General features: G+C 47.2%; 1 protein-coding gene across 2 annotated transcripts; it reads right to left on the minus strand.

Annotated features, from left to right (window-relative positions):
• Positions 1-253: 253 nt before the first annotated feature.
• Positions 254-15,729, minus strand: LOC136467368 (regulator of nonsense transcripts UPF2-like). Of its 2 annotated transcripts, none has more exons than XM_066466052.1 (17): positions 15,411-15,729; positions 14,767-14,911; positions 13,868-13,949; positions 12,426-12,628; positions 11,070-11,414; positions 10,763-10,867; positions 10,546-10,673; positions 9,783-9,956; positions 9,612-9,693; positions 4,833-5,111; positions 4,557-4,754; positions 4,172-4,273; positions 3,832-4,083; positions 3,517-3,735; positions 3,126-3,296; positions 2,473-2,658; positions 254-1,706 (listed from the first exon to the last, which is right to left on the minus strand). In XM_066466052.1, the coding sequence occupies exons 2-17, from the start codon at positions 14,842-14,844 to the stop codon at positions 729-731; spliced, it is 3,582 nt and encodes a 1,193-aa protein (XP_066322149.1). In that variant the 5' UTR covers positions 14,845-14,911; positions 15,411-15,729; the 3' UTR covers positions 254-728. The 2 variants fall into 2 exon arrangements, with proteins under 2 accessions (XP_066322149.1, XP_066322148.1); XM_066466051.1 differs by having other exon boundaries at positions 4,833-5,114; positions 15,411-15,728.
• Positions 15,730-25,708: the final 9,979 nt, after the last annotated feature.

Below are 25,708 nucleotides of genomic sequence, written 5' to 3' on the forward strand. Positions count from 1 at the left end.
CTCCTCCTTCGCATGCATTGACGGGCACAAGGCGAGCAATCATTTGCAGGAGGGAAAAAAGCGTGACATGAGAGCTCCGAAGGAATCATACCGGGATGGAAAGACAAACGACTGAACTGGAATTTGCGAGCTGCGCGGCACCTCAATGCAGTGGCAGAAAGCATACTCCATCGGCATAGCAGATAGCATCGTTCGGTGAACGCACGATTAATGTACACGCATGTAACACCTCATCAGAGACAAATGGCGCAAACATATCGTGCAATTTCGAGACGTTGCCAATAATACTCCACTAAACTAGAATGGGCATCAAACAGTTAAATTGTGATCAAATACCCCCACATGGCGTCGAAACAGTATGCACATGTAAACTATGCAAGTACCACCATGATATCCATACTCGGATAATATATGTGCGCACGCTACATTGCTACAACACAATCTTCCAAACGACCTGCACTCGTTGCCAGATTATGTTATATATGTACATGCGTGGAAGCAATTATCGATCAAGCTGTGTTAACCTCCCCGAAATTCCTTCACTGTTAATCTGATCTGTTAGGCGGTTAAATAGAGAGAAGCATTGCCCTGCCAAAAAGCTCAGGACAAATAGCTCACACAGCAAACCTATCTTCTCCTGCCATAACTGTGATAGAAACCACAAGAACCCCTGATGTGGTGCCGCTGTCGACCACCTCCCATCAGGACAAATGGCTCACACAGCAAACTTATCTTCTCCTGCCATAACTGTGATAGAAACCACCAGAACCCGCGATGTGGTGCCGTTGTCGACCACCTCCTCGTGTTGAACCATCCCAGCTGCCCCGGCCACCTGATCTGATACTGCTGGTATTGGTAGCTCCTTGACCCCAGTTCCCCATTTGTGATGCTCCATTCAGTTCTTCCTCCTCCCTCTCATTGTATTCGAGGATCCTCCGCTTAATGCTCTGCTTCTCCTCAAGCTCAGCAGCTTCTTGCTGCTTCGTGCTTTGCACGATTGAACTATCAGCGGGAATTAGCATTTGTCTTGTCTGTTGTTTGTGTCCTTTCTTCATTAGCACCTTAACGCGCACCTTGCTGCTACTCCCAGCATTGCCACCCTCTTCATCTACTGTTTCTTCTCCACTCTCAGATTCTGTGGCCCTCGAGTCTTTTGAACCCTCAAGGACATTCATCGGTACCATCATATTCAATGGGAGCCTTGAACGGGCCTCTGATTTGCGTGACTCCAAGCTCTCCTGAAGAAGTGCCTTGAGCTCTCGATCAAAGTCTTCTTGCTCCTTAGGATCAACCTTCATGATTTTCTGTCTAACCTCAACATTTTCATCTTCATCAGAACCAACAGGAATGCCGTCATCTTCATCGTCGCCTTCATTATCTGAGCCATCATTTGATTTATCCTCAGATAATATATCTTCCTCTTCTTCCCGTCCATCAATGCTGCCACTATCTGAATAGCTCTCACTATCTGCTACTTCATGATCCTGGCCATTTTCCTCAATTCCATTTGCAGTGCTTTCACCATTCACAGATGGACCAGCATCTCGTGGCTGTCTTTTCTGAGATTCATTGTCCGAGTGTCTTTCATTTTCGACCTTTTCTACTGGGGCTGAACGTTCATTTTCTTCAAGCTCAACTAATGCGGCAACAAGTTCCTCAATTGACGAATACCTACACATGTTTGGTCGTAGCTCGCCAAATAAATCCTGCAAGAACACATAAAATATGTCCTCAGTCCTCAAAAAATCATACATGTATTCAGAGTCATGAAACAATTCAACATTCAAGTGTACAGTACTAAGATTCTCTTTGAACTTCATGTAAACATAATTGCAGCAATATGATTTACCAATAGCTGATAGGAATATTGCCTCGACCAAATGTAGCATGCTGGTCTGAGAGTACATTGTGGGGTTGTTGCCAGACGTGTAGCCAGTATATTACTGGAGCACTGATTGTCTGCCTTGTGATTTGTGAACCAAAGTCAGGCTCTAAACATCATACACTTTCATTTGTCTATTGTCATTTACACTTTATTAGGCTTTACATTAGCAAATTAAATGCTGCTGCCTAAGCACACTAGGTCAACCAGGAGTAAGATAAATCTTATTTGAAATAAAGGGATCTGGTCCCATTGATAGGAATAGGAAAAAGTCTGCATGATCTGATCAAGGCATGAATCATTATGATTGTAGCCCACCACCACACCAAAAAAGGGTCCTGGATGTCCAATGTTTAATTATACATAGGTAAGCAAATTATTGGATAAACGTCAGATACAAATCGGTTCATTGCCTCATACTCAGAACGTAAAACCTACCAAAAAAGCATTCTTGATCGCTCACAACATAGATTTAACTACATGCATCATACAGCTTCTAAATTGGTTCGACTTCACGATTCAGTCTGTAACATAGAAGTTTTATGTATGTATTCACGCATGTCTGCAAGTTGTATACAAAAAGAACTAACCTGAATGTCAAACTCTATGTCGAGTGGTAAGGGCCCTTTACTAATAATGTATCTTTGAAAGTGTAGCAAGAATTTGTCGAGCTTCCTTTTTGAAGATCCCTTACTGAAATAGTGACCACAGCTCTGTAAAAGTGTGATGATCAACCTGATTCTGAAGCAATCTTCTGGTGGATCCAACACATCTTGCTGCACAAGTGAAAGGGAAAATGTTCAATGAGAAATAGGGATGCAAGTGGGTACTCAATGGTGTTTTTGGGTCAGCTAACTAATTACGGTCAAATGCCACTCTGGTTCATTTTTTCACTCCCCTCAAACTACGGAAATGCCATTCTAGTTCATTTGATTCAAATTTTTGGGTCGACCTGATGACCCAAAATAGTTTGAACTTGCATGCCTAATGAGAACAAATGATGGATCTACACATTGTGATCAATCGTCCTCAAACATAAGCTTCCATTTATTACAAAATATGAAAGAGGCTGGCTTGACATATATAGTCATAAGCTTTGTGGTAATTCTTTAGTGCCACATACGCCCTCCGTCCCAAAAATAAATCAACGGAGGGAGTAGTGTGTAAGGAGGTATGATGTCAGAAAATGAATTTGGTAATAGCAATGGTCCTTAAATCATTGTTGAATGATGGAATTACTTACTTCAGGAGTTCCATGACCAAACACAATGATAAGGTACAGTGTATCAAAAACAACTGATGAATCTATATGCTTGTAGCTGTATAGCTCTCCAAGGAACCGCATGTGGGCAAGCCGCCTTTGTTGCATCCCATAGTCATTCAACTCCAATCCAACCCTTATCTCTTCTAAAACCTAAATCAAAATAAAAAAAATAAACATATAACTTGGATGTCAACTAGTTTATCACCAGAGTAACAGCTGGATAACTGAAAACTGCTAGTTAATTAATGTGGTACAATTTCATTTTATGGTGACTACAACAGAAAAAGAAAAAAGAACAGACTCCAACAAATATTAAAAAAAATGCTCCTTTTTCCTTACTTTATTTATGCAGTCAACTAAGGGAACTAACCTCATCTACCACTGCGACAGCAAAGTCATCATGATAGCGGCTGAGACTAGCAGTGAGAAGAGCAATCAGATGAACTTGGCTGTACTTTCCTTTGTGAACCTTTAGAAAGCACTTCAGAAGGAATTGTTGACATTCTGCCCAAGGTAACTTGCGTAGTTGGCGCAAAACATGTTCAACACTTGATTTGTCAAGATCTGAGAAAAGCAACTTTCTTATGTACTACACAGGAAAAGGAGGGAGAATAGTTAATTGTTACATTTTTGTAGACAAGGCACAATAGTAGAACATATAACAAAGAATAAATGGAAATCTTACTTGATGCAAAGGTGGCCGAACTTTTGATATCCGTGCAGATCTTTCAGGCGGTTTACAAAGGTAGTAGGCGTTTTCTACAAGTGTACTGTGGCGTGGATCCAAATTCTTGACATTTTTCAATCTCATCAGTATCTCCAGCATGTTAGCCATGCGAATCGTAGTTTCAGGTGAGCGATACAAAAAACGGCCACAAGTCTCGAGAAGGTTGCAAGCCACATCAATATTATGATGACTGAAATCATCAAGGCAGGCCTGCAAAATATATAGAAAACAAATATTTGTTACCAAAGTAACACATGTAAGGTAGAAATTACTAATTCTGAGCTTAATAAACGCATACCTTCAAACAGCTAAAAACAAGAGCTGGAGGAGCCATTTTGAACTTGCACAACTCCCCGATAAACCGTATATTTTTTATTTTTGTTTCAATGTTGATCTGATCCTGAAAGGTAACAGGGCAAAGAGAAAAGTTAGTCCAGTAAATACAAAATATATGAGGCAAAATAATTTCTGCCCCCCTCCACTTCAAGTCCAACTTCCTAGGAGGATTTGTAGCAACTAGTGTTGTCATGCATTTCATGTTTATATTGATGTTATTAATGCAACTTGCATTCCAGAGCAAACAATAAATACTAGATACTGTCAAGGCTTAGAAGCAATATTTATGATAAGATAATAGGAACTGAGCACAAACAACATCAAGCAACAAAGAGTTATGAGTATACCTTCTTATTTATTAAAAAGTTGAACTCCTCTTCAAGCATAGACAGAAGCATACTTGGAACATCTTTCATACAAGTTGATAGTGTCGCAACCAAACGAGAATAGTAAGGCAACAGTTCCAGTGAAGTCCTATTAACATTGAATAAGGCACGCACAAGTTTCTTCCGATTTGCTTTAGAATTTAGGTAGCAAAACTCAACCTGGGGAAATCAAAAGTAGCTTGATTATGACAATCAGTCTAAAATAAAGAGGACAGAAATTATAAGATGGGTGAATACCGTCAATTGATCAATGAGATCACGACTGACACATCCCGGCAGCCTCTGCAGGAGGTTATCCAGATTTGCACCATCCAAGGCTCTTCCTTTCTCCTTCTCTCTTTCATTTTTCTTATCCAGATCCTTATCCTTGGATTTTTCCTTTTCTCCATCCTTTCCCTTCTCTTTATCTTTGTCTTCACTCTCTTTCACTACATCATCTACTTTAACTTCTAGTTGATGTTCAGTGGCAGAATTTTGAACACTGTCATGTAGTTCAGTCTCTTGTTCTGAAGTGGACTCCTTCATAACAAAATTCAAAAACAATTTAGTGGCAAACCCAAAAATAAAAATAAAAGAAAATAGCTAGTGAATGCATATTTAGATGAATAAATTTCTCCTGCCTTCTCTCACTCAGAAGCAAAGGGCGCAAACCATGTTGATGCCAGATGTAAAAATTTATTGGAACATGTTTTATTAGTCAAAAGGTGAACATTCTACCATTCATGAATACATTTTACGCATCACATAAATTGGGAGCTAAACATGGTGCGGATAGCCGGATACAGTGAGGGACTCGGGGGAGCCCTGGCCCCCATATGATTGATTTATACTTATCTAATTAGTACCAAATAACTCATACATAGTATGATAGTAACAAAAACTTATTTGGCACCCACCAAGTTCTAATCCTTGCTGTTTGGTCCCTTGGAATTATTTGGCTCTGACCATGACCCGCACCACATTGTTGGGATTTTATCAAAACTGACCTAGTTGCTCTCTTCCAAGATTTTTATAATATGAAGTTGGATATTGGCAGATTTAACTATGGTATTATCACTCTCCTGCCTAAGGTGAAAGAAGCTAATAGCATAAAACAATACAGGCCTATTTGCCTGCTCAATGTTATTTACAAATATTCACGAAAGCTCTGATGCTTAGGTTGGATAAAGTCATGGGAAGAATCATTAAGACTATCTCCAACGACGGGAACGTAAAACAGAGACCCATTCTACGATTTACGTCGCCTACAGTAAAAGGGTAGCACACCCAAATCTTTCATTCTCCAACGGCGACCGCAAAAAAAAAAAAACGCGAGCGAGCAGGAGGCGGCGGGGGGCGGAGCGAGCGCGCCAGCTGGGCGAGCGGCGGGGGCTGGGTGGAGCTCGAGGGCGAACCAGATCTGGACGGGGAAGCAGCAGGCCTCGCCGCCGGCGCTTGGGCGGAGCTCAAGGCCATGGTCGCCAGGAGCAGCGGTGGCCTAGGCGAGCAGCAGCGCACCTGGGCGAGAGGGGGCGGCGCGCCTCGCGCGGATCTGGGCGAGCGGCGCGCATGGCGGAGGCGGCATACCTGGTCTTCGCGGGGACGGCGCGCATGGCGGCGGCGGCGCTCCTGGGTGAGTGGCAGCGGCGGCGGGCTGGCGAGCGGCTTTGGGTGCTCGGTTTCGCACGGCAGGGAGGGCAGAGAAGCGGCTTTGGGTGGCTCCCTCTCCCCTTCCGGTCAGCTGCCTCAACGTCCGCGCAGATGGCCCCCGCGCGGAGCTTCCAGGGGCAGGCGCGCCTCGCCGTCGTCGTTCGCTACAGTTTTGCGTCGTGGAGAATGAGGACGCTTTTTTGCCTACCGATTCACGTGGTACGCAAAATGGCTGGCTGGTTTGCGTCCTCCGTTGGAGCGTATTTTCAGGACGCAAATCACTGTACATAGCGCATTTTGCGTTTGGGTCGCTCTTTGCGTCCACCGTTGGAGACAGTCTAATAAGAGTCAGTCTGGCTTTCTGAAAAATAGGAACATTATGGATGGTATTATGGCATTACATGAGATTTTGCATGATACTAGAATCAAAAAGAAGGATGGGCTGGTCCTAAAATTAGATTTTGAAAAGGTTTATGACAAGCTAAACTGGGACTTCTTCTTTGAATGTCTCAGACAGAGAGGGTTTGGTGCTAAATGGTGTGAATGGATTAAGATGGTGATGAGTTCTGGAACTGTCAGTGTTAAAGTAAATAATACCATTGGAAGCTATTTTAAATCTGGTAGGGGTGTGAGACAAGGAGATCCTTTGTCTCCTTTTCTTTTCAATATTGCTGCTGACACTCTAGCTAAAATGATATCTTTGGCTCAGAAAAATAAGTTGATTCAAGGCCTAGTGCCAGACTATATTGAAGATGGAGTGGCTATTCTGCAGTATGCTGATGACACAATTCTGTGTCTCCAGGATGATAGGGAGCAAGCCTCAAATTTAAAGCTTCTCTACCTGTATGAGGCCATGTCTGGCTTGAAAATTAATTTTTCTAAAAGTGAGGTTATCATGGTAAGTCAAGATGATAATAAGATTCTTGAATACTCGAACATGTTTAACTGTGCTATAGGGGGCTGGCCCATTAAGTATCTTGGAGTCCCTGTGGCTGGATCCAGGTTACATGTTGCTGACTGGATGCCTATCTGTGAAAATTTGTTGAAAAGACTTAATGGTTGGAAAGGTAGCTCTCTGAGTTTGGGTGGTAGGTTGGTTTTGATTAATTCATGTTTGAGTAATTTGCCAATCTATGCAATGTCCATGTACTGGTTGCCTGTGTCAACCTTAACTAAGATGGATTCAGTTAGGAAAAGATTTTTCTGGCAGGGGGGGAACATGAAAAAGAAATATCATTTGGTCAAATGGACCAAGATAACCAAGCCAAAGGAGAAAGGTGGCTTAGGGGTTAAAGATTTAAGAAAAATGAATATAAGTCTACTATGCAAATGGTGGTGGAAAATTGAGAATGGGTCTCGAATTTGACAGGAGATTGTCTCTAAGAAGTATTTGAGAAAAGGGATTATTGCTCAGCTAAAGAAGAACATAAAAACTCCCCTGTGTGGAATGATCTATTGAAAGTAAGACACATATACCTGAAGGGTAGATCTATGGTAGTGGGGAATGGAAAGTCAGCCAGCTTTTGGCATGATCGTTGGTGTGGATTGGTCTCCTTGGCAGACAAATTCCCACAACTTTATGTTATTAATAAAGAGCAAGAGGCTACTGTTGAAACTATGAAACAGAAAAGGTGGCACCTCACTTTTAGAAGATGGTTACATGAAGATTTGCAAAATCAGCTGAGGTGTTTACACGATATTTTGATTAGTTGTGGTACAAATGAGAAAAAAGATAGAGCTAAATGGGATTTGGAAAAATCTGGAGTTTTCTCTGTTAGATCAACTTATAAACTTCTTTGCAAATATGATTATGGTCACAATTTCAAGAGAATCTGGAAGGCTAATATGCCCTTGAAAATTAAAATCTTCATGTGGTTAGTGTCCCAGGATGCCATTCTAACTAAAGACAACCTGTGTAAAAGGAAATGGAAAGGAAACAAAAAGTGTGCCTTTTGTTCAGAAATAGAAACTGGAAATCATCTTTTCTTTGGGTGTCTGACGGCTAAATACATCTGGAGCTTGCTGGCCTATTCTCTTGGGTCAGATTGTAGGCCTGGGAGTTTGGAGCAATACTGGGTTTGGATTCATAACATCCATCCGCAGGGGCCCCCAATGCATGCTGTGGGGGTATCTGCTGTTTGCTGGGCAATTTGGCGTATCAGAAATACAGTTTGCTTTGATAACAAAAGAATCAAATCTCCTACTGAGATTGTCTGTATGATGTGTTCTTTTCTTACATACTGGGCAGGTATGCTGAAGGATGGCTTGAAGCAGCAGGTGATACAAGGGGCGGATGCTGTGAAGATGGCGGCTCTATCGTTTCACAAGCAGGATGGACAGTCTCGCTCCGTCAATGGGATCCCATATGCTGGCTGAGTGCCATGCTCGAGTTAGGCGTAGCTTTTGCATCTTTTCAGGCTATATGCCTTGTATGGAACCCGTTTAAACTTGTGGGACCGTTTCTGCTGGTGTTTCTCTCTTAAGCCTGTTTAGTAGTGGTAGTGAGTATCCTTGCCCAGGTTCCCTCTGTGATCATGGGCATGGATCCGTCGTCTTGATAGTGATCGGGTAGAATGGTTCTTAAAACAGTGACTATTGTAATTTCATTGCCTTGGTAATGACATTCGGTTTTACCGTTGTGGAAAAAATGACCCGCACCACATAAATCTTTGTTGTGAAGCAAAACTACCATTCTGGGCAATCTAAGAGAGTATTTCACCACATCATCATACACAAGGGTGCCACCTCATGTCTCAGACTTGCCCCATTAGTAATATCCTAGGCAGACAGAGAACAAGGAAAGAATCTAACAGGTGGGCCCCGAAATTTCATGCCTGGCGCTGGATAAATGTGTTCTAAACTAGACTCTTTGTATTTAAAATTTTAATAGAGTTTCAATGTATTTATGAACATAGGCCTAGATTCGCTGTTCAATGCAGTTCCTCTTTTAGCTAGAAGAGCATCTCTTTGAGACTGCCATATCAATAAAAGTTGAAGATTCTGTGGGATCACATCAAATCAACTTAATAGCCAACCCACATCTCTTAACACACTTAAAAGCTTATAAAAAGGCTAAGATACTAAGAGACAGGAGCATTGTGCATGTCCTTAAGGCATGGGGGCAGTCTTTCCCCCAGTGCTTGAGTTTCTTTTGTGCATGCCCTTGAAAGGCCACCTTGCAGTCCAAAAGAAACAAGCCAGGGGATATTCTAAGTAAACCCAACAAAAGATATACAAGGAACCCATCAGTGTCCAAAATGTTGCAAGCAAAAATAATCAGAGTGAAATCCAAGTTTATAAAGACGAAATTGCAATAGAACCCTCTTACATATACATTAAAGACATGATGCTTGAAGAATGGACTACTTTAAAGATTCAGAGTCTTACACTAGATTGCTCACGGCCCTTGGCATGTTGCTCATTCGACTTTGGCTCAACCTCTCCGAGTAATACAGCCGGCACAAATGCTCTGCTCAAAAATATATATATAATTTCAAAAGGATAATAAAAGAAAGCTAAAGAATGTAACAGATATTGGCAACTTAGTGAAAATTAAACCTGAGATCAGGTAAAGATTCATAAAAAGCTTTGGTATCTTCATCATCCCAGATAGGTTCCAATGCAGATGATTCTTTTCCAGAAGAAGGCAAGGCATCGGTTCCTGTAGTAACTCTTGTTGTATTTCCATCATCTGGCATCACTGGAGGCTGCATGTCAAGAGATTCAGCCAACCTGCAAAAGAACATGTTAAGACAGCCAAGAATCATACAGAAAAAAAAGATGGAATGATAACTGACATGTTAACAGACAATTATCAACAAATGCTCACGTCGTGATAAAATTAATGGCCAGTTTGTGGTTGCTGCACCACGCTGCACATGTAATTAAGAAATCACACTAATTCCTAATGCAGGTTGAAGGCGTGGATGGAACTTAGTAGGATGGTACACCAATACTACCTATACCATGTCTACTTTAATATACCCAATTGATGTTGCATCCTGACTGAGGTATGGAAGAATGTGACTTTTCATGTAAGTAAATTGCTTATATTATTATTTTTTATTTAAAGAGTGCATCTTATTTTTAATTTTAAAGAAGGGCTGGTCCAAGGGAGACAAGAAAAATTCAGGTAGTAAGTTCTAAGGTCCACGTCCATGTCTGTGCTCCTCCAATTCATCATCAGCCCCACACAAACAAAACACCAGATGCCATTACGCTCAATCCAAAATTGGCAGAACTACATGATGTTCAATATATATATAATAAAAAAAACTAGAGAATGGTAGCTTTCTGCTGAAATGGACCAATAAATACTCACGAGGATACACCACGTAGTAACTGATCAAAAGACTTCCTGAGTTTCTCATATGAGGCTGTGTTCTCATCACTTAGTTCACCTTTGGCACTTAAAACTTTTGCATTCTCTGCCTCCATTAGACGAAGAGACTAGGTACAAAGAAGAGTTTAGTTTATGATATAATAAACTCAAATTACAACAAACAAGAGTGTCCAAACTAACAAAGAAAAGGAGTTACCGCGTGTTCTGATTGTAGTAGTTCAGCTACAGCATCATAGTAAGAGTTCAAGGCTTTCTTAAAGAACTTCTTCTGCCCAGCAGTAACATTTAGGTCCTTAAAGAACTGCACAGATTCAACATTGTTGGCAAATCAATTGATGTAGACAGATGCCACATGTAGTGAATAAATTAACAGGAATTCCAGTTATGCATTCAACAAAGAGCAGCTAGATCTACTATTGCAGTTGAATTGTGTGTTCAGTATTTTTTTTTATAAGGCCTTCTATAACTTGAACAAGTAAGGTTGATACATAAGCTTATCTTACCTCATCATAAGCTTCTTGACCATGAGATTGTAGCCCTAAAAAAAACTTCCCTTGACGAGCAAAGGTAGATAGAAGAGACAAGTTTGTTTGAGTTCCTTCACGGTCCTTCAAATGTTCCGCTGATGTAAGATCTTTTATAATATTTACAAATATGCTAGCATCTTCGACAATTCCAACAAAATACAGTTCAATCAAAAGTTTCAATGTGCTTCTCTTCTTCATGGCTCTCGAATTTTTATCTGCATCCAAATCATCTCCAGATTTTCCAGGAAAGAAGACCTTCAGTAGACCTTGTATAAGACAAGGAGAGAAGTCCTTGTATCTTTGATGAAGGAGCGAGCAAACCTATATTAGAGTAAATCCACATAGAATAAATTCATGAGTTAACACCTTCATCGTTAATAACTAAATCTCAAAGTAAAGTGATGATGGTTAAGCTGCAGCGGCAAGACTATGGGCCTGTTTGTTTCAGCTTTTTGCAGGCTTCTGCCAGCCAGAAGCCAGAAGCTGAAACAAACAGCCTAGCTGTTGAGCTAGCTTTGGAAAAGCTGGAAAGCTGGCTTCTGAGGAAATGAACTAATAAAAGCTGAAAAACACGTTCTGATTAGCTTTTCTTGCTTTTGGTGTGCTGAGAAGCTAAAAAATTATTACAAACGCCAATAGCAAACAGGTAACAATCAGAACCAGAAGCCCAAAAGCTGCAGCTCAAACAAATATAGGAATAGAGGACAAACTTTCTATTAAAAACTCTGCCCAATCACACTAGTGGCTACCCCACTAACAAGTGAATCAAACATTCCAGGAAGCCAGCAGCAGCTGGTTACCATAGTTATGCTACAGCATATGTCAAAATGGTTGGTACCAAACATACAATAACACAGAAATAATTCCAAAGGTAATCACGAATATGGTATGAGGACCAAGATGATAGCAAGCACTGTATGTGCAGACCAGCAGATTCCCCACTAGTCATCGGGCTTCTCCCATTGAAAAAGAAGCTCTTGTTGAACCCAATTTGGCGAACTGATACTTTATTGCACCAGCCAACTGATCACAGCCAACCAAGTTGAACTCCTAGGGATAACCTTGCTAATATTAACCGACTGAGGTGATGCATGCACCTAAGTATAATTTTGGTAATATTGATAACCTTCTTAATACTAACCAACTGAGGTGATGCACACACTGTTTCCATAACAACCACAGAGGATAATGAGCATACTTCATTATGTAGCTCAGATATTTCACACAGAGGAAAGATCTTGCACATGTAAAGTGAAGGGACCAACAGCATAAGCATGTCTATCAGAAATTGGCACTTTTGCATAAAGTGTAACCACTGCTATTGCAAATTACCTGAACAGCAGCTTGTATATCAGCGGAGCGAAGTTTGGCCTCACAAATATTAGAAACTGCTTCGCTGACAAATTTGCTCAAATTCACACTTTTCAACTCATCCATTAGCCCATCCTTCTGTTCATCATTTATTGTCTTCAACTTCTTTATAACTGTTGTATTTCGCTTGATACTGGAGTCGAGGGTTCTCAGGTGGTTTGCATCTGGAATTAGTGAATCGTCACAAAGGTCAAAAAAACAGAATTAGGTGCTGCTAATCAAGATAAGAAATTGTATACTCTTACAAAATATGAATCATATCCACCAATGAAAAAGAAACCAAAATTGCAAAATGGAAGATGACATAAGCAAAATAAGAAAATAATAAAGTATGAAACCATTAAGTAGCTCATCATCACCCATTGTCAAGATTCTAAGAACATATATAAGCAACAGGAACTCTTGTATGTTGTACCTCATCCACAACAAATTGTCAGAGTGGGTTTGTCAAGATTCTAAGAACATATATAAGCAACAGGGACTCTTGTATGTTGTACCTCATCCACAACAAATTGTCAGAGTGGGTTTTTAGCGGTCAAACAAAAATAGAATTTTAGAAGTGACATGTGAAAGAAAAGGAGCATCTAAGTTAACACACATAAATAAATCTTCCTTGAGATTCTGGGATGAGAAGCTTCAAAATTTGGTTTTCTTTGATTGCAGCCATATTTCTCATCTAATTTCTGGCTGCTACAAACTTCATATACATTTCCATTTGTATAAAACATAGATTTGTTCACTTCCACTCGAAGACAGGTTTTTTAGTTGTAAATTGTTTGTTATGATTGTACCAAAAAATTCTTCCAACACAATTTGAAGCAATTATCCTCAACCATTTTTTTATATCATTGCATAAAATTGTTCCTTATCATTGTACCAAAAAATATACCCCAGCAAATTTTGAAATAATTATCCTGTAGCAAATTTTTGACATACAAGTTAAAATAGACAACCCATACTGTCTGCAATATCTAAAACGAGGATTTCATGCAATTCTAGAATATTGTTCCAGTGTAGAAACAAATCCTCCACCTAAAAAGAATAAAAACAAGAATGCTTCCAGCACTTGATTTGAATGATTGCTTGTGCAAGAACGCATTACTTCAACCACAAATATTAGCTCCATCTAGGTATGTCATAAGTTAAGTTTTTTTAAACTTTTGACAATCGACATACAAAATTTTACTCCTACCTATTCGAGGGAAAAAAATTATATCGACTTACTTCATCATGTAAACTAACTTTATTTTTATACATAACTGTTTCCATTGAAAGTAATATATTTTTTATGGATTCTTGTCAAAGTTTTTAAATTTAGCTTAGAAGTTAGGACAAACCTATATTCACTTATACTTGTGATTAGAAGAGGTATATGAAATAAAAATAGTGAAAGAAATAACTACCAGGCCTTTCAGGGTTTAGGTTGCTCCGGCGGAGGGAAGTCTTTTGATCAATTATCTTTTTATATTCTTCAAGGCGGGCCTCCTGCATATATAGAGTAAAAGAATTTCAGGATCAGTGAGCAGGATCCTGATGTTTATGAAACTTGAATTCAATACCCAGACAACTAATGGAAACAGGTATAGGTGACACAAGTTTTAAATTACAAAGGTAAATCCACTCAACCCGCATTCAAGGGTCCAATTTTAAAAAGTTGCCTTAAGATAGGATACTAGAAACTGACAGACAGAAAGAAATTTTCATTCGTGGAGTGCTTTCACATAGACACATGCTCTGACCAGAATAGTTTGTTGATGGAGATAGGTCCAAGATTTGTCTTTGCCCAAGTGGGCAGATAACTGCTACTGGTGACATTTGGTTGGTTAGCTCCATGACTAGAATTCAGAGTATGCAGTGGTTACTAGTGTCAATATAGTGCTCTGTCCCACACCCCTCTCATCATTCAAGCACTCTAGGCCATAAAATATAAGTTAACCAGCTGCATATAGTTAGGTCAAAGTTTTTTTTTTTAGGAGGGGTTAATCAACGTTAACCAGTGTTCCCAATTGAATCCACAAGCCTTTATTATGGCAGGTCTATCAAATGCCCAACCGATTCTAGGCATGGGCGCACGGTAAATAAAATCCCAATCCTCTTCCTAACTAATTTTTAGCCCTATCAGTGCCAGGATCTACCAATGAAATAAGATTAGATGGGACTAATTTACCAATATCATTAGGTGGACAAAATTACAAGGCAGAACGGTAGGATAACCATCAACAGTAAAATTGTGAGTTATCAATGACAATAAACACCATTTATCCATGAAATATTTAATAAAGGAGTAGAGGTCTCAATTTACCTCATCATCCTGTTTGCTTTGGCGCACATCATCATCTTGCTTGCTATCAGTTCGGTTCTCACTCTGAGCATTGTCCATTTTGTTCTTCAGAGTGAAAACCCAGAACTATCCAACACGATATGCACAACCAAAATAACCTCAGTATCTGTTAATGGAAAATAGTAAGCCACGATCACTACAAATAAGGGGTGGAGCCAATAAAGGACATGGGTGTACACATGTATATACCCTATAATTTTTGCAAAAATAAAAAAACGAATTTAATACGCATAATACATGTATATGCTTGTAATTAGACCAGATCCGAATACAAATAGCCAAATAGCGTAAGTTAGGGTTTGGGTGATTGGTTTCGCACGGCAGGAAGGGCAGATAAGGGGTGGGCATACAGGGTTGGTGCTCCTCGCCGGCGAAGGGCCCGATGAAGACCTGGGCACCTGGCGTGGGGCGGCGTCGGCGGTCACCCAATCGTCGTAACAAGGGAGGGAGAGAGAGAGGGAGCACCCGTGAACTCGAGAAGAGAACGCGGGGGTGAACAGGGAGCACACTTGAACTCGAGTAAGAGAACGCAGGGGTGAACACAGTCGAGTCTGTTTGGGCGTTTGGCAAGGTCCTGTAGAAATTTGGATGGGCAAGAATCGTACCGTTTAGGATCCGCCGCCGCGTCTGCTCGAACTAATCGTACCGCCTCCTCCGGCGAGTCGCGGGTTGGGATGGCCGAGGGTGCGAGGAACGGGAGCTCGGCGGCGACGCTGGGAGGGTGACGGCCGCCGGCGCGAGGAGAGGGAGCTCGGCGGCGGCGCTGGGAGGGGGTCGGCTGCAGCGCGAGGAGGGGGGCGGGGTGGCGAGCACGGTGAAGCGAGGGGCGGCGACGACGAGGCGGGCAGCTGGGGGACCGGCGTGCGTCAGGCGGGGACGGGGTAGGGGGAGGTTGAAGAATCGAAGGGAGATTTCTCCCACAAGCCACAGCTCCCGGAGACCGACTACGCTTCAGCCTTGAGGGGACAGGGCCAGCATGGAATTTTTTTTATTTTTTATTATGTTTTCTATGTGTAAAAATGAACTGATTTTTGTAAAATTTCTACATACTTTTCTATGTAATTTCTGTGAAATTTTTGGTTTTTAAAGGATCCTCAACATTGAAACGATGTCATGTGAGAAATTGGAAGGAACTGTAATCGTGCTAGTGGAGGGATCAGGTTGATTTTTTTCCCTTAACCTAGGCAAAAGCTGACCTAAGAGCAGCTGTAGTGTATTGAACCGGGCTCGGTACTACGCAATGGGTAGAACCAAGCACTGGATCGATAGATGGGACCTGCATGCGTGTCGGGTACCATAAAACGGGGTACCCCGAGCGTACACCAAAAGAGTCACTTAAATCCTATCAACAACAAAGCTAGAAGGTAAGCCATGGGTTCACCACCAGCCCCGTCCGTAACCCACCGGCTCTCCGCCTCGCCTGAGGCCTCGCACGGGAGGTCTCGACACCCTGACGAAATCTCCGCCTCGCGCGAGGCCTCTCGCGAGAGGCCTCGACAAGGAGCCCAATTTCCGTCTCGCCCGAGGCCCCGTGCGTACAGCCTCGAATGAGACAGCTATTCTCCGTATCGCCCGAGGCTAGCTTGTCAATAACCCGTCGCTCCCGCCTCAACCAGTCTTCCCGACAGCATGTCACGTCCTATTAATGTGTCAACCACTCTCAGCCGGACGACGGCTCGACACCACGGAGTGGCTGACGGGACAAGGAGTCGCATCAACACCATACCGGCTAAGACAAGGCACGGCGGGGATTACTGGCCACTGTGTTCTGGCGCTGTGCCCACGATCAGCGCCGGCGCTACGCTGTGCCCCGTAACACCCGCCTCGAAGACACCGCGGCATGGGAAGTCTGGCCCGGGTCATCGTCGCCTCCGAACCAGCGTACCAGACCGACCGCTCCCTCCGAGCCTCGACACCCTACATCAGGGCCTCGGCCATCTCGAGATTCACGTCTGCCGAGACCCCCACCATGGTTCAGCCTCGGCACCAACCGAGCCTCGGCCTCGCGCGCAGTCAACCCACAGCGACCCGCACGCTGACCGCCGCGCCCGCTTCGAGGTAGCCCTGGAGCTCCCATGACGCACAGGATCGGATATGACCAGCACGTCGCCCCAGCACTTCAAGGACGGACCACTCCGACGACCCCGCCACCACAGAAACAGGCTACAGGGCTCGGACACGCCGCCTCCGTTTGCACGACGCCGTATAGTTAGCACACGTACTACCCTGGTCCTCCCTTCAACTATAAAAGGAAAGGACTTGGGCCATTTCTGAAGGAGGAACACAGGCACACACAAAAACAACACCCTGTAACACGCATACTCCCCCGCTGTCTGAGAACAACGTCTCAAGCAGCCCGCATCACTCCGTGCCAAGACCTGGGACTAGCTCCCTCTCTCACCCAGCTTGTAACCCCCTACTACAAACACATCGGTGCAAGAAATACAAGATCGATCTCTCAGACTGGATGTAGGGCACCGATTGCCTGAACCAGTATAAGCCTTGTGTCTCTTTGCATCACCATCCGGGATCGGGAACACGTAGTACAAATTTACTAGTTGGTTGAGGACTCCCCGGTCCAAAACACCGATAGTTGGCGCGCCAGGTAGGGGAGTCTGCGTGTCAATTTCGTCATCCCAACAAGTTTCGGATGGCAGACCCCATACGACCACTGCGTCTCGGCACAGTGGTCTGGTTTGGGAGCCTAGAGTTCATGTCTCTAGGGCACGAGTACGACATGGTACTCCTCACACCCCGAGCCCCGCCTACCGACGACGACGTCATGCACCGGCAGCCCAGGCACAGGCGACGCCCGGGCGACCACTCTCGCCGCGCTCGCCAGGCACGACGCGAGCAGGATCACCCCAATGCTACGTGAACCCAGGGCGACTTGCTGCTCTCTGCCGGTATCCTACGACCAGCTGTTGGCACAAGGTCCCTAGTTAGGGACCTGTCTAGCCTGAGCCTGGACAAGGGAAAAACGCCGATGACACCCGGCGACGCCCCAACATCAAGCTCTGCTCCACCACTCCCTGAGGAGCCAACTCCGGCGGAGCAAAGCCTGGTGACGGCACCCTCCCCATACCCCTTCGGGTTGAGAAATGCCATCGCCTCCTACGCTTACGCCTACGCGTCCATTCATGCGGAGCCCTCAGGACACCACCAACGCTTCGCTCTCAACTTCGACACAACCACATCGACTCACACCCACGCCGACTCCTCAGAGGAGGACAAAGCATGGGCCAGAGCGGATTTCTCCGACCTCCACGACCGTGAAACCATGCGCCGCTTCTTGGCCGCGAGTGACTATTGCTTTGGCTACTCTGATTCTGACGACGAAGGCGCTCACGATCCCTCTCGTGAGTGCTTCCACGTTGGACTTGGGATGCCAAGCACAGGCGAGGAGGATGAGGGGGTAGGCAACCGTACCCCGCTTCATCAGGGAATGGGAGATGCCACGCCCTCACGCGTTGTCCCACCGGCAGCACGGAACGAGAACCTTGTCCTCGGGCAATTTCGACGCCCGGACCTGGAGCAGCTCTGTGAACTTCAGGCCAAGGTCGAGCAAGATCGACTCCTTCTGCAACAGCTCCGAAACACTCTCAAGCAGGAGTAGCAGGGCCGTGGTGACGGCGGAGGGGCCCGGCGGTGGGCCCGCGACGTGCACCACCGCATCAACGACGACAAAGGGGATGATCGTCCCCCAATATTCAACCACGCTAGCCAGAATGTCGCAGCTACAGCAATGCTAGTTCGCGCGATGCCCGAACCCTCTACCATGGAAGGGTGACGGGTTCGCGGCGAGCTTCGGGATCTCCTCGAGACCGCCGCGGTGCAGCAGGCCGAGAGTTCCGCCTCCTGGCGGCGCAGAGCCACCTCGGACCTCCCCTCAGCGCCGCATCGGCAGGATAAGGAGGCCTCAGTTCGTCCCAAGCCCGCTCGGGCGCCAATAGCCCACAGGGTCCCCTTACGGCTCGACCGCCTTGGCAACCAACGCAAGGTGCAGGCAGACCATGAGGTGGTCAGCAGGCGACGACGCCACGATAACGAGGGGCCCGCCCAAGGCTACCATCCACACCGGGGTGGCCATTATGACAGTGAGGAGGACCGCTGTCCTTCTCCTGAACCGCCTGGTCCTCGGGTCTTCAGCAGAGCCATCCGCGCTGCACATTTCCCAGCCCGGTTTCGGCAACCAGCCAACCTCACGAAGTATAGCGGCGAGACCAATCCTAAACTCTGGCTTGCCGATTACTGTCTGGCTTGTTAGCTAGGTGGCATGGACGATGACCTGCTCATCATCCGCAACCTCCCCTTACTCTTGTCAGACTCGGCGCGAGCCTGGCTCGAGCACCTTCCTCCCTCTCAGATCCACGACTAGCGCGACTTGGTTAGGATCTTCGTTGGAAATTTCTAGGGCACATACGTGCGCCCTGGAAACTCCTGGGACCTTAAGAGCTGTCGCCAGAAACTAGACGAGTCTCTCCGAGACTTCATCCGGCGTTTCTCTTAATAGTGCACCGAGTTGCCCAGCGTCGGCGACTCAGAGATCGTTCAAGCTTTTCTCTCCGGCACCACCTGCCGAGACTTGGTCCGAGAGTTAGGCCGAAACGTGCCGCGCTCGGCTGCTGCGCTCCTCGACATCGCCACCAACTTCGCCTCAGGCAAAGAAGCTATAGGGGCCATCTTCCCCGAGAGCGACGCCAAGGGGAAGCGGAGGGATGAGGCCCCCGAGGCCTCGGTTCTCCACCTCCCCAAAAGAAAGAAAAAGGGGCGCCAAGGGAAGCAGGCCGTCCTCGAGGCCGATCTGGTCGCGGCTACAAAACGCAAGAATCCCCGAGGCCCCAGGGCCCCAGGCCCTTCGATGACATGCTTAAGAAACCCTGCCCTTATCACCAGGGCCCGGTAAAGCACGCCCTCGAGGATTGCTCCATGCTACGGTGTTACTATGCTAGGCTTGGACTCCCCAACAACGACGCTAAGCAGAAAGGCGCCGGCGATCAGGACGATGACAAGGACGACGGGTTCCCCAAGGTGCACAACGCCTTCATGATCTTTGGCGGACCCTCGGCATGCCTTACAGCGCGGCAGCGAAAGAGGGAACACCGAGAGGTCTTCTCGGTCAAAGTGGCCACTCCCTGGTACCTCGACTGGTCTCGAGAGGTGATCACCTTTGATCAAGATGACCACCCCAACCATGTCCCGAATCCCGGGCAGTACCCGCTCGTCGTCGACCCAATTATGGGCAACACCCGGCTCACTAAGGTGTTGATGGACGGGGGCAGCGGCCTTAACATCCTCTACACCGGCACCCTAGAGCTCTTAGAGATCGACCGATCGAGGCTTCGAGACAACACCGCGCCTTTCCACGGCATCGTGCCAGGGAAACGCACGCGACCACTTGGGCGCATTGACCTTCCCATTTGCTTTGGCACCCCCTCCAACTACCGCAAGGAGGTCCTCACCTTCGAGGTGGTCGGGTTCAGGGGAACCTACCACGCCATCCTAGGGCAGCCGTGCTATGCCAAGTTCATGGCAGTCCCCAACTACACCTACCTCAAGCTCAAGATGCCGGGTCCCAACGGTGTCATCACAATTGAGTCCACGTACAAACATGCATACGACTGCGACGTCGAGTGCATCGAGTATGCCGAGGCTCTCGCGGAGGCCGAGACCCTCATCGCCAACCTCGACCAACTCGGTGGCGAGGCGCCTGACTCCAAGCATCATGCAGGGGCGTTCGAGGCCGCAGAGGCCATCAAGCTCGTCCTAGTCGACCCCACCTGCCCCAATGACCAGGCGCTGAGGATCAGCACCACCCTCGACATCAAATAGGAGGTCATGCTCATCGACTTCCTCCATGCGAATGCCGACATTTTCGCATGGAGTCCCTCGGACATGCCAGGCATACCGAGGGAGGTCGCCGAGCATGCCTTGGACATCCGAGCCGACTCCAGACCGGTGAAGCAATGCCTACGCCGATTCGACGAAGAAAAGCGTAGAGCCATCGGCGAGGAGGTGCAGAAACTCTTGGCGGCCGGGTTCATCAAGGAAGTGTCCCACCCAGAGTGGTTGGCTAACCCTATGTTAGTTAAGAAGAAAAATGGGAAATGGAGGATGTGTGTAGACTACACCGGTTTGAATAAAGCTTGTCCAAAAGTCCCCTTCCTATTACCTTGAATCGATTAGATCATTGACTCCACTGCGGGGTGCGAGACCCTGTCTTTCCTTGATGTGTATTCTGGTTACCATCAAATCAAGATGAAAGAGTCTGACCAGCTTGCGACTTCTTTCATCACCCTATTCGGCATGTACTGCTATGTGACTATGCCTTTCGGCCTCAGAAATGCGGGGGCCACGTACCAGCGATGCATGACCCAGGTCTTTGGTAACCACATTGGGCGAACCGTCGAGGCCTATGTGGACGACATTGTGGTCAAGTCTAGAAAGGCCGAGGATCTCGTCAATGACTTGAAGATAGCCTTCAAATGCCTTAGAGAGAAGGGCATCAAGCTCAATCCCGAGAAGTGTGTGTTCAGGGTCCCTCGAGGTATGCTCTTGGGATTCATAGTCTCGGAACGCGGCATCGAAGCCAACCTAGAGAAGGTCTCGGCCGTAACCAGCATGGGACCAATCAGAGACCTCAAGGGAGTGTAGAGGGTCATGGGATGCCTTGCGGCCCTGAGCCACTTCATCTCGCGCCTCGATGAAAAAGGCTTGCCTCTGTATCGCCTCTTGAGAAAATTCGAACGCTTTTTCTGGACCCTCGAGGCCGAAGAAGCCCTCGCCAAGCTCAAAGCACTACTCACCAATCCTCCCATCCTGGTACCGCCGGCCAGAGATGAGGCCCTCTTACTCTACGTCGCCGCAACGACCCAAGTGGCTAGTGCTACCGTAGTAGTAGAGAGGCAGGAAGAGGGGCATGCTCTACCCATCCAATGACCTGTCTACTTCATCAACGAAGTGCTTTCCGAGACCAAAACATGATACCCCCACATCTAGAAGTTGATCTACGCCGTAGTCTTGGCCCGGCGCAAGCTGCGCCACTACTTCGAGTCCCACCCAGTAACCGTGGTGTCATCTTTTCCCTTGGGAGAGATAATCCACAACCAAGAGGCTTTAGGTAGGATAGCCAAGTGGGCCGTCGAACTCATGGGGGAAGCCCTAACCTTTGCGCCTCGGAAAGCAATAAAGTCTCAGGTCTTGGCCGATTTTGTGGCTGAGTGGACCGACACCCAATTACCACCTGCTCAAGTCCAGACAGAATGCTGGACCATGTACTTCGACGAGTCTCTGGCAAAGACCGGGGTAGGCGTAGGTCTGCTCTTCATCTCGCCCCTCGGAGTACACATGCGCTACATGGTACGGCTCCATTTTGCCACCTCCAACAACGTAGCTGAATATGAGGCCCTCATCAATGGCCTGCAGATCACCATTGAACTTGGAGTACGGCGTCTTCACATCCGGGGCGACTCGCAGCTCATCGTCGATCAAGTCATGAAGGAGTCAAGCTGCCTTGACCCTAAAATGGAGGCGTACTACAAGCTGGTACGCCGCCTGGAAGACAAGTTCGACGGTCTCGAGCTTAACCACATCGCGTGGAAATACAACGAGGCCACGGATGAACTAGCAAAGATGGCCTCGGCACGAGCTCCGATCCCCCCCGAACGTCTTTGCCAGAGAGCTCCACAAGCCTTCCATCGACTACGCCTCAGCAGCGGAGGAGGACCCACCGGCCAAAACCACCACGGGGCTCGACGCCCCTTCTGCTGCTGAGACTCTCTTGACCAAGCCTGAGGTCATGAAAGTCAACACCGAACCTCCCCAGGCCGACCAGGACGCAGACTGGCGAATCTCGTTCCTTGATTGGCTTGCTCAGGGAGAGCTTCCTAGTGACAGGACCGAAGCCCGACAGCTTGCACGGCGAGCCAAGACTTACGTCCTCTGCAATGGCGAATTATACAGGCGAAGTCCCTCTGGTGTCCTCCAACGATGCATCACCACCGCGGCAGGCCTAGCCCTGCTTTGGGACTTGCACGTAGGGGCCTGTGGGCACCATGCGGCGCCTCGGATGCTCGTTAGAAACGCTTTCTGCCAAGGGTTCTACTGGCCGACGACAGTTGCCGATGCCACCAAGCTAGTACGCTCCTACGAAGGATGCCAGTACTATACTCGGCAGACGCACCTCCCGGCCCTAGCCCTCCAAACCATCCCCATTACGTGGCCGTTCACCGTGTGGAGGCTCGACATGGTCGGGCCTCTACAAAAGGCCCCCGGGGGCTACACCCATCTACTGGTAGCAATCGATAAGTTCTCCAAATGGATCGAGGCTCGTCCGATCAATCGAATCAAATCCGAGCAAGCAGTGCTGTTCTTCACTGACATTATCCACAGGTTCGGGGTCCCTAACACCATCATCACCGACAACGGGACACAGTTCACCGGCAAAAAATTCTTGATGTTCTGCGACGACCACCACATCCGTGTGGCCTGGTCGGCTGTAGGACACCCAAGGACCAACGACCAAGTAGAACGTGCCAACGGCATGATCCTACAAGGCCTCAAGCCAAGAATTTACAACCGGTTGAACAAGTTTGGCAAGAAATGTCTCGCTGAACTCCCATCGGTCATCTGGAGCCTGAGGAACACTCCAAGCCAAGCCACGGGGTTCACGCCTTTCTTCCTGGTCTATGGGGCCGAGGCCATCCTCCCCACTGACTTGGAATATGGTTCCCTAAGGCTACAGGCCTATAACAAACAAAGCAACCGCACCACCCAAGAGGACGCCCTCGACCAACTAGAGGAAGCTCGAGACGTCGCGCTGTTGCACTCGGCTAAATACCAGTAAACCCTATGGCGCTATCAGGCCCGGTGCATCTGAAGACGAGACTTAAAGGTAGGCGATCTGGTGTTGAGGCTAGCGCAGAGCAACAAGGGTCGCCACAAGCTGACCCCGCCATGGGAAGGACCGTACATCATCGCCCAAGTGCTGAAGCCCGGAACCTACAAGCTAGCCAACGAGAAGGGCGAAATCTTCACCAACGCTTGGAATATAGAACAGTTATGTCGCTTTTACCCTTAAAATTCCAAGCATTGTATATATTGTTTCTCGAAATACAATTGAAAAGCATTCTTTAGTTGTTCTAATTTTTCGAGAAACCCCCCCCGAGCCTATCGTTGGTCTCGGCAAAACGATGACACTGTAAGGGAGACTCGGCGCTGCCTCCGCAGAACCAAATCTCCCTCGGGGGCTAGATGGGGGATTCCCCCTAAGTCCCACGCACTATTTTTTAATTGTTTTTTGAAAAAATTCCTACGCCAAACCCTCTAGCACGCTCTGACAAATCGGTTGCGGAAAACCCAAGGACCAAAAGCCCGTCTCAGGGCCAGAAGGCCGGTAGAGTCGCGAGACGGCCTAAGCCTCTGGGCTACGGTGCTCCCTCGCCACCTTCTGCCTAGGGGACGGCTTAGGCTCCAAGGAGGTTTTTTGCAAAGAAATCAGATCAGAGACAACAAGAGGGCAGAGGCTAGGAAATACAAGACAAACGATTAAAGAAACACGAGTACTTCAAAAAAAGGCCTCCACGGCCACAAACGTTACGATACATAGTTAATTCCTATCCTATTTACATGGCCTCTTAGGCCCAGGTCATGGCTCAGGGCCTCCAGCATCGGCAGACGGCGGAGGAGCGACCACCTCCTCTTCGAACAGCTTGGCCAACGCCATACCAGGGCCCTCCGCCGCCTCCATCAGCTTTGCAACCGCCTCGTCAGCCTCCTCGTCATCGTCGGGTAGGATGTAGCCATCGCTGATGGCTTGGAGGTCAATGCCTATATAGTGCAAGGCGATGACGACCAGCGCACGCTTGACGCCCGTGTGCAGCGCTCCTCGGAGCCGCTCGCGCACTTGACCGCTCAATGCAATCAGACGGCTCCCAAGGGAGCTACCTGATTGAACCCCCTCGACCTCTAAGGCCTCACAGGCGGTGCGAGCGGCACTCTTCAGCGCCTCGTGCTCCCTGATCTTGGTCTCGAGCACTGCCTGCACCGTGACGGAAGCCTCGGCTGCCCGAGTAACCTCCGCCTCCGACTCTGCGCCACAAGAAACAAAATGGGGTTGAGCGCAAAGGAAAACAAGCTAAATAGGGATGGAAGCCTACAGAACTCACCCTTGGCCTTTAGCTCCCAGTGTCGAGCCTCGACCTAAAAGGCCTCGGCTTTCTCCTTCAGGCACTGAGCCTCGACTCGAGAAGCCTCGATCGCCCTAGAAGCTTCACTCCCTAGCTCTGCGTCACACTAGGAAGTTAGGGAGCAAACATAAGGAAAAGAGAATAAAATAAGGGGACTAGGACTCACCCTCAGCCTTTCCCCTCCAAACCACAACCTCTGTTCGCGAGGCCTCAGCCGCTGTAAGGGCCTCATCCAAAGCGCCTTTTATCAGCTGGTGCGCACTCTGTTCCGCTCCTAGCTGCCCAGCAAGAGCCTTGCCCAAGGCTGTGGCTTCTTTGGCTCGAGACCTGAAGGCATCCCGATCACTGGCCATGCGGGTGAGCTCCTCTTCTAACTCCTTGACCCGCACCACCAGAGGGGCGAGCTGCTCCTGAGCCGTGGCCGCCTCGACCTTCGCGTTAGCACAACGAAGGCGAAGGTCCTCCACCTCTGTGCTTCGCACCGATAGGAGCTCGTTGGCGTCTATAAGAAGGCCCTTCTATCGCTGAAGCTAGTCCTAGACGTCCCTCTCCCACCGAAGAAAGACCGACTTCCCAAGGGACCGAGTCTCGAGCTCCTGGGGGAAACAGAACAGGGGTCAATCCCTACAAAGAAAACCTAGAAAAAGACCACAGCATGAGAAAAAAAAGCATGAACCTAGGCGACTCTGGGTAGATCATTGGCCACCACAGACAGC

Source organism: Miscanthus floridulus, chromosome 7 (genome assembly GCF_019320115.1).
Source record: "Miscanthus floridulus cultivar M001 chromosome 7, ASM1932011v1, whole genome shotgun sequence".
Taxonomy (NCBI): domain Eukaryota; kingdom Viridiplantae; phylum Streptophyta; class Magnoliopsida; order Poales; family Poaceae; genus Miscanthus; species Miscanthus floridulus.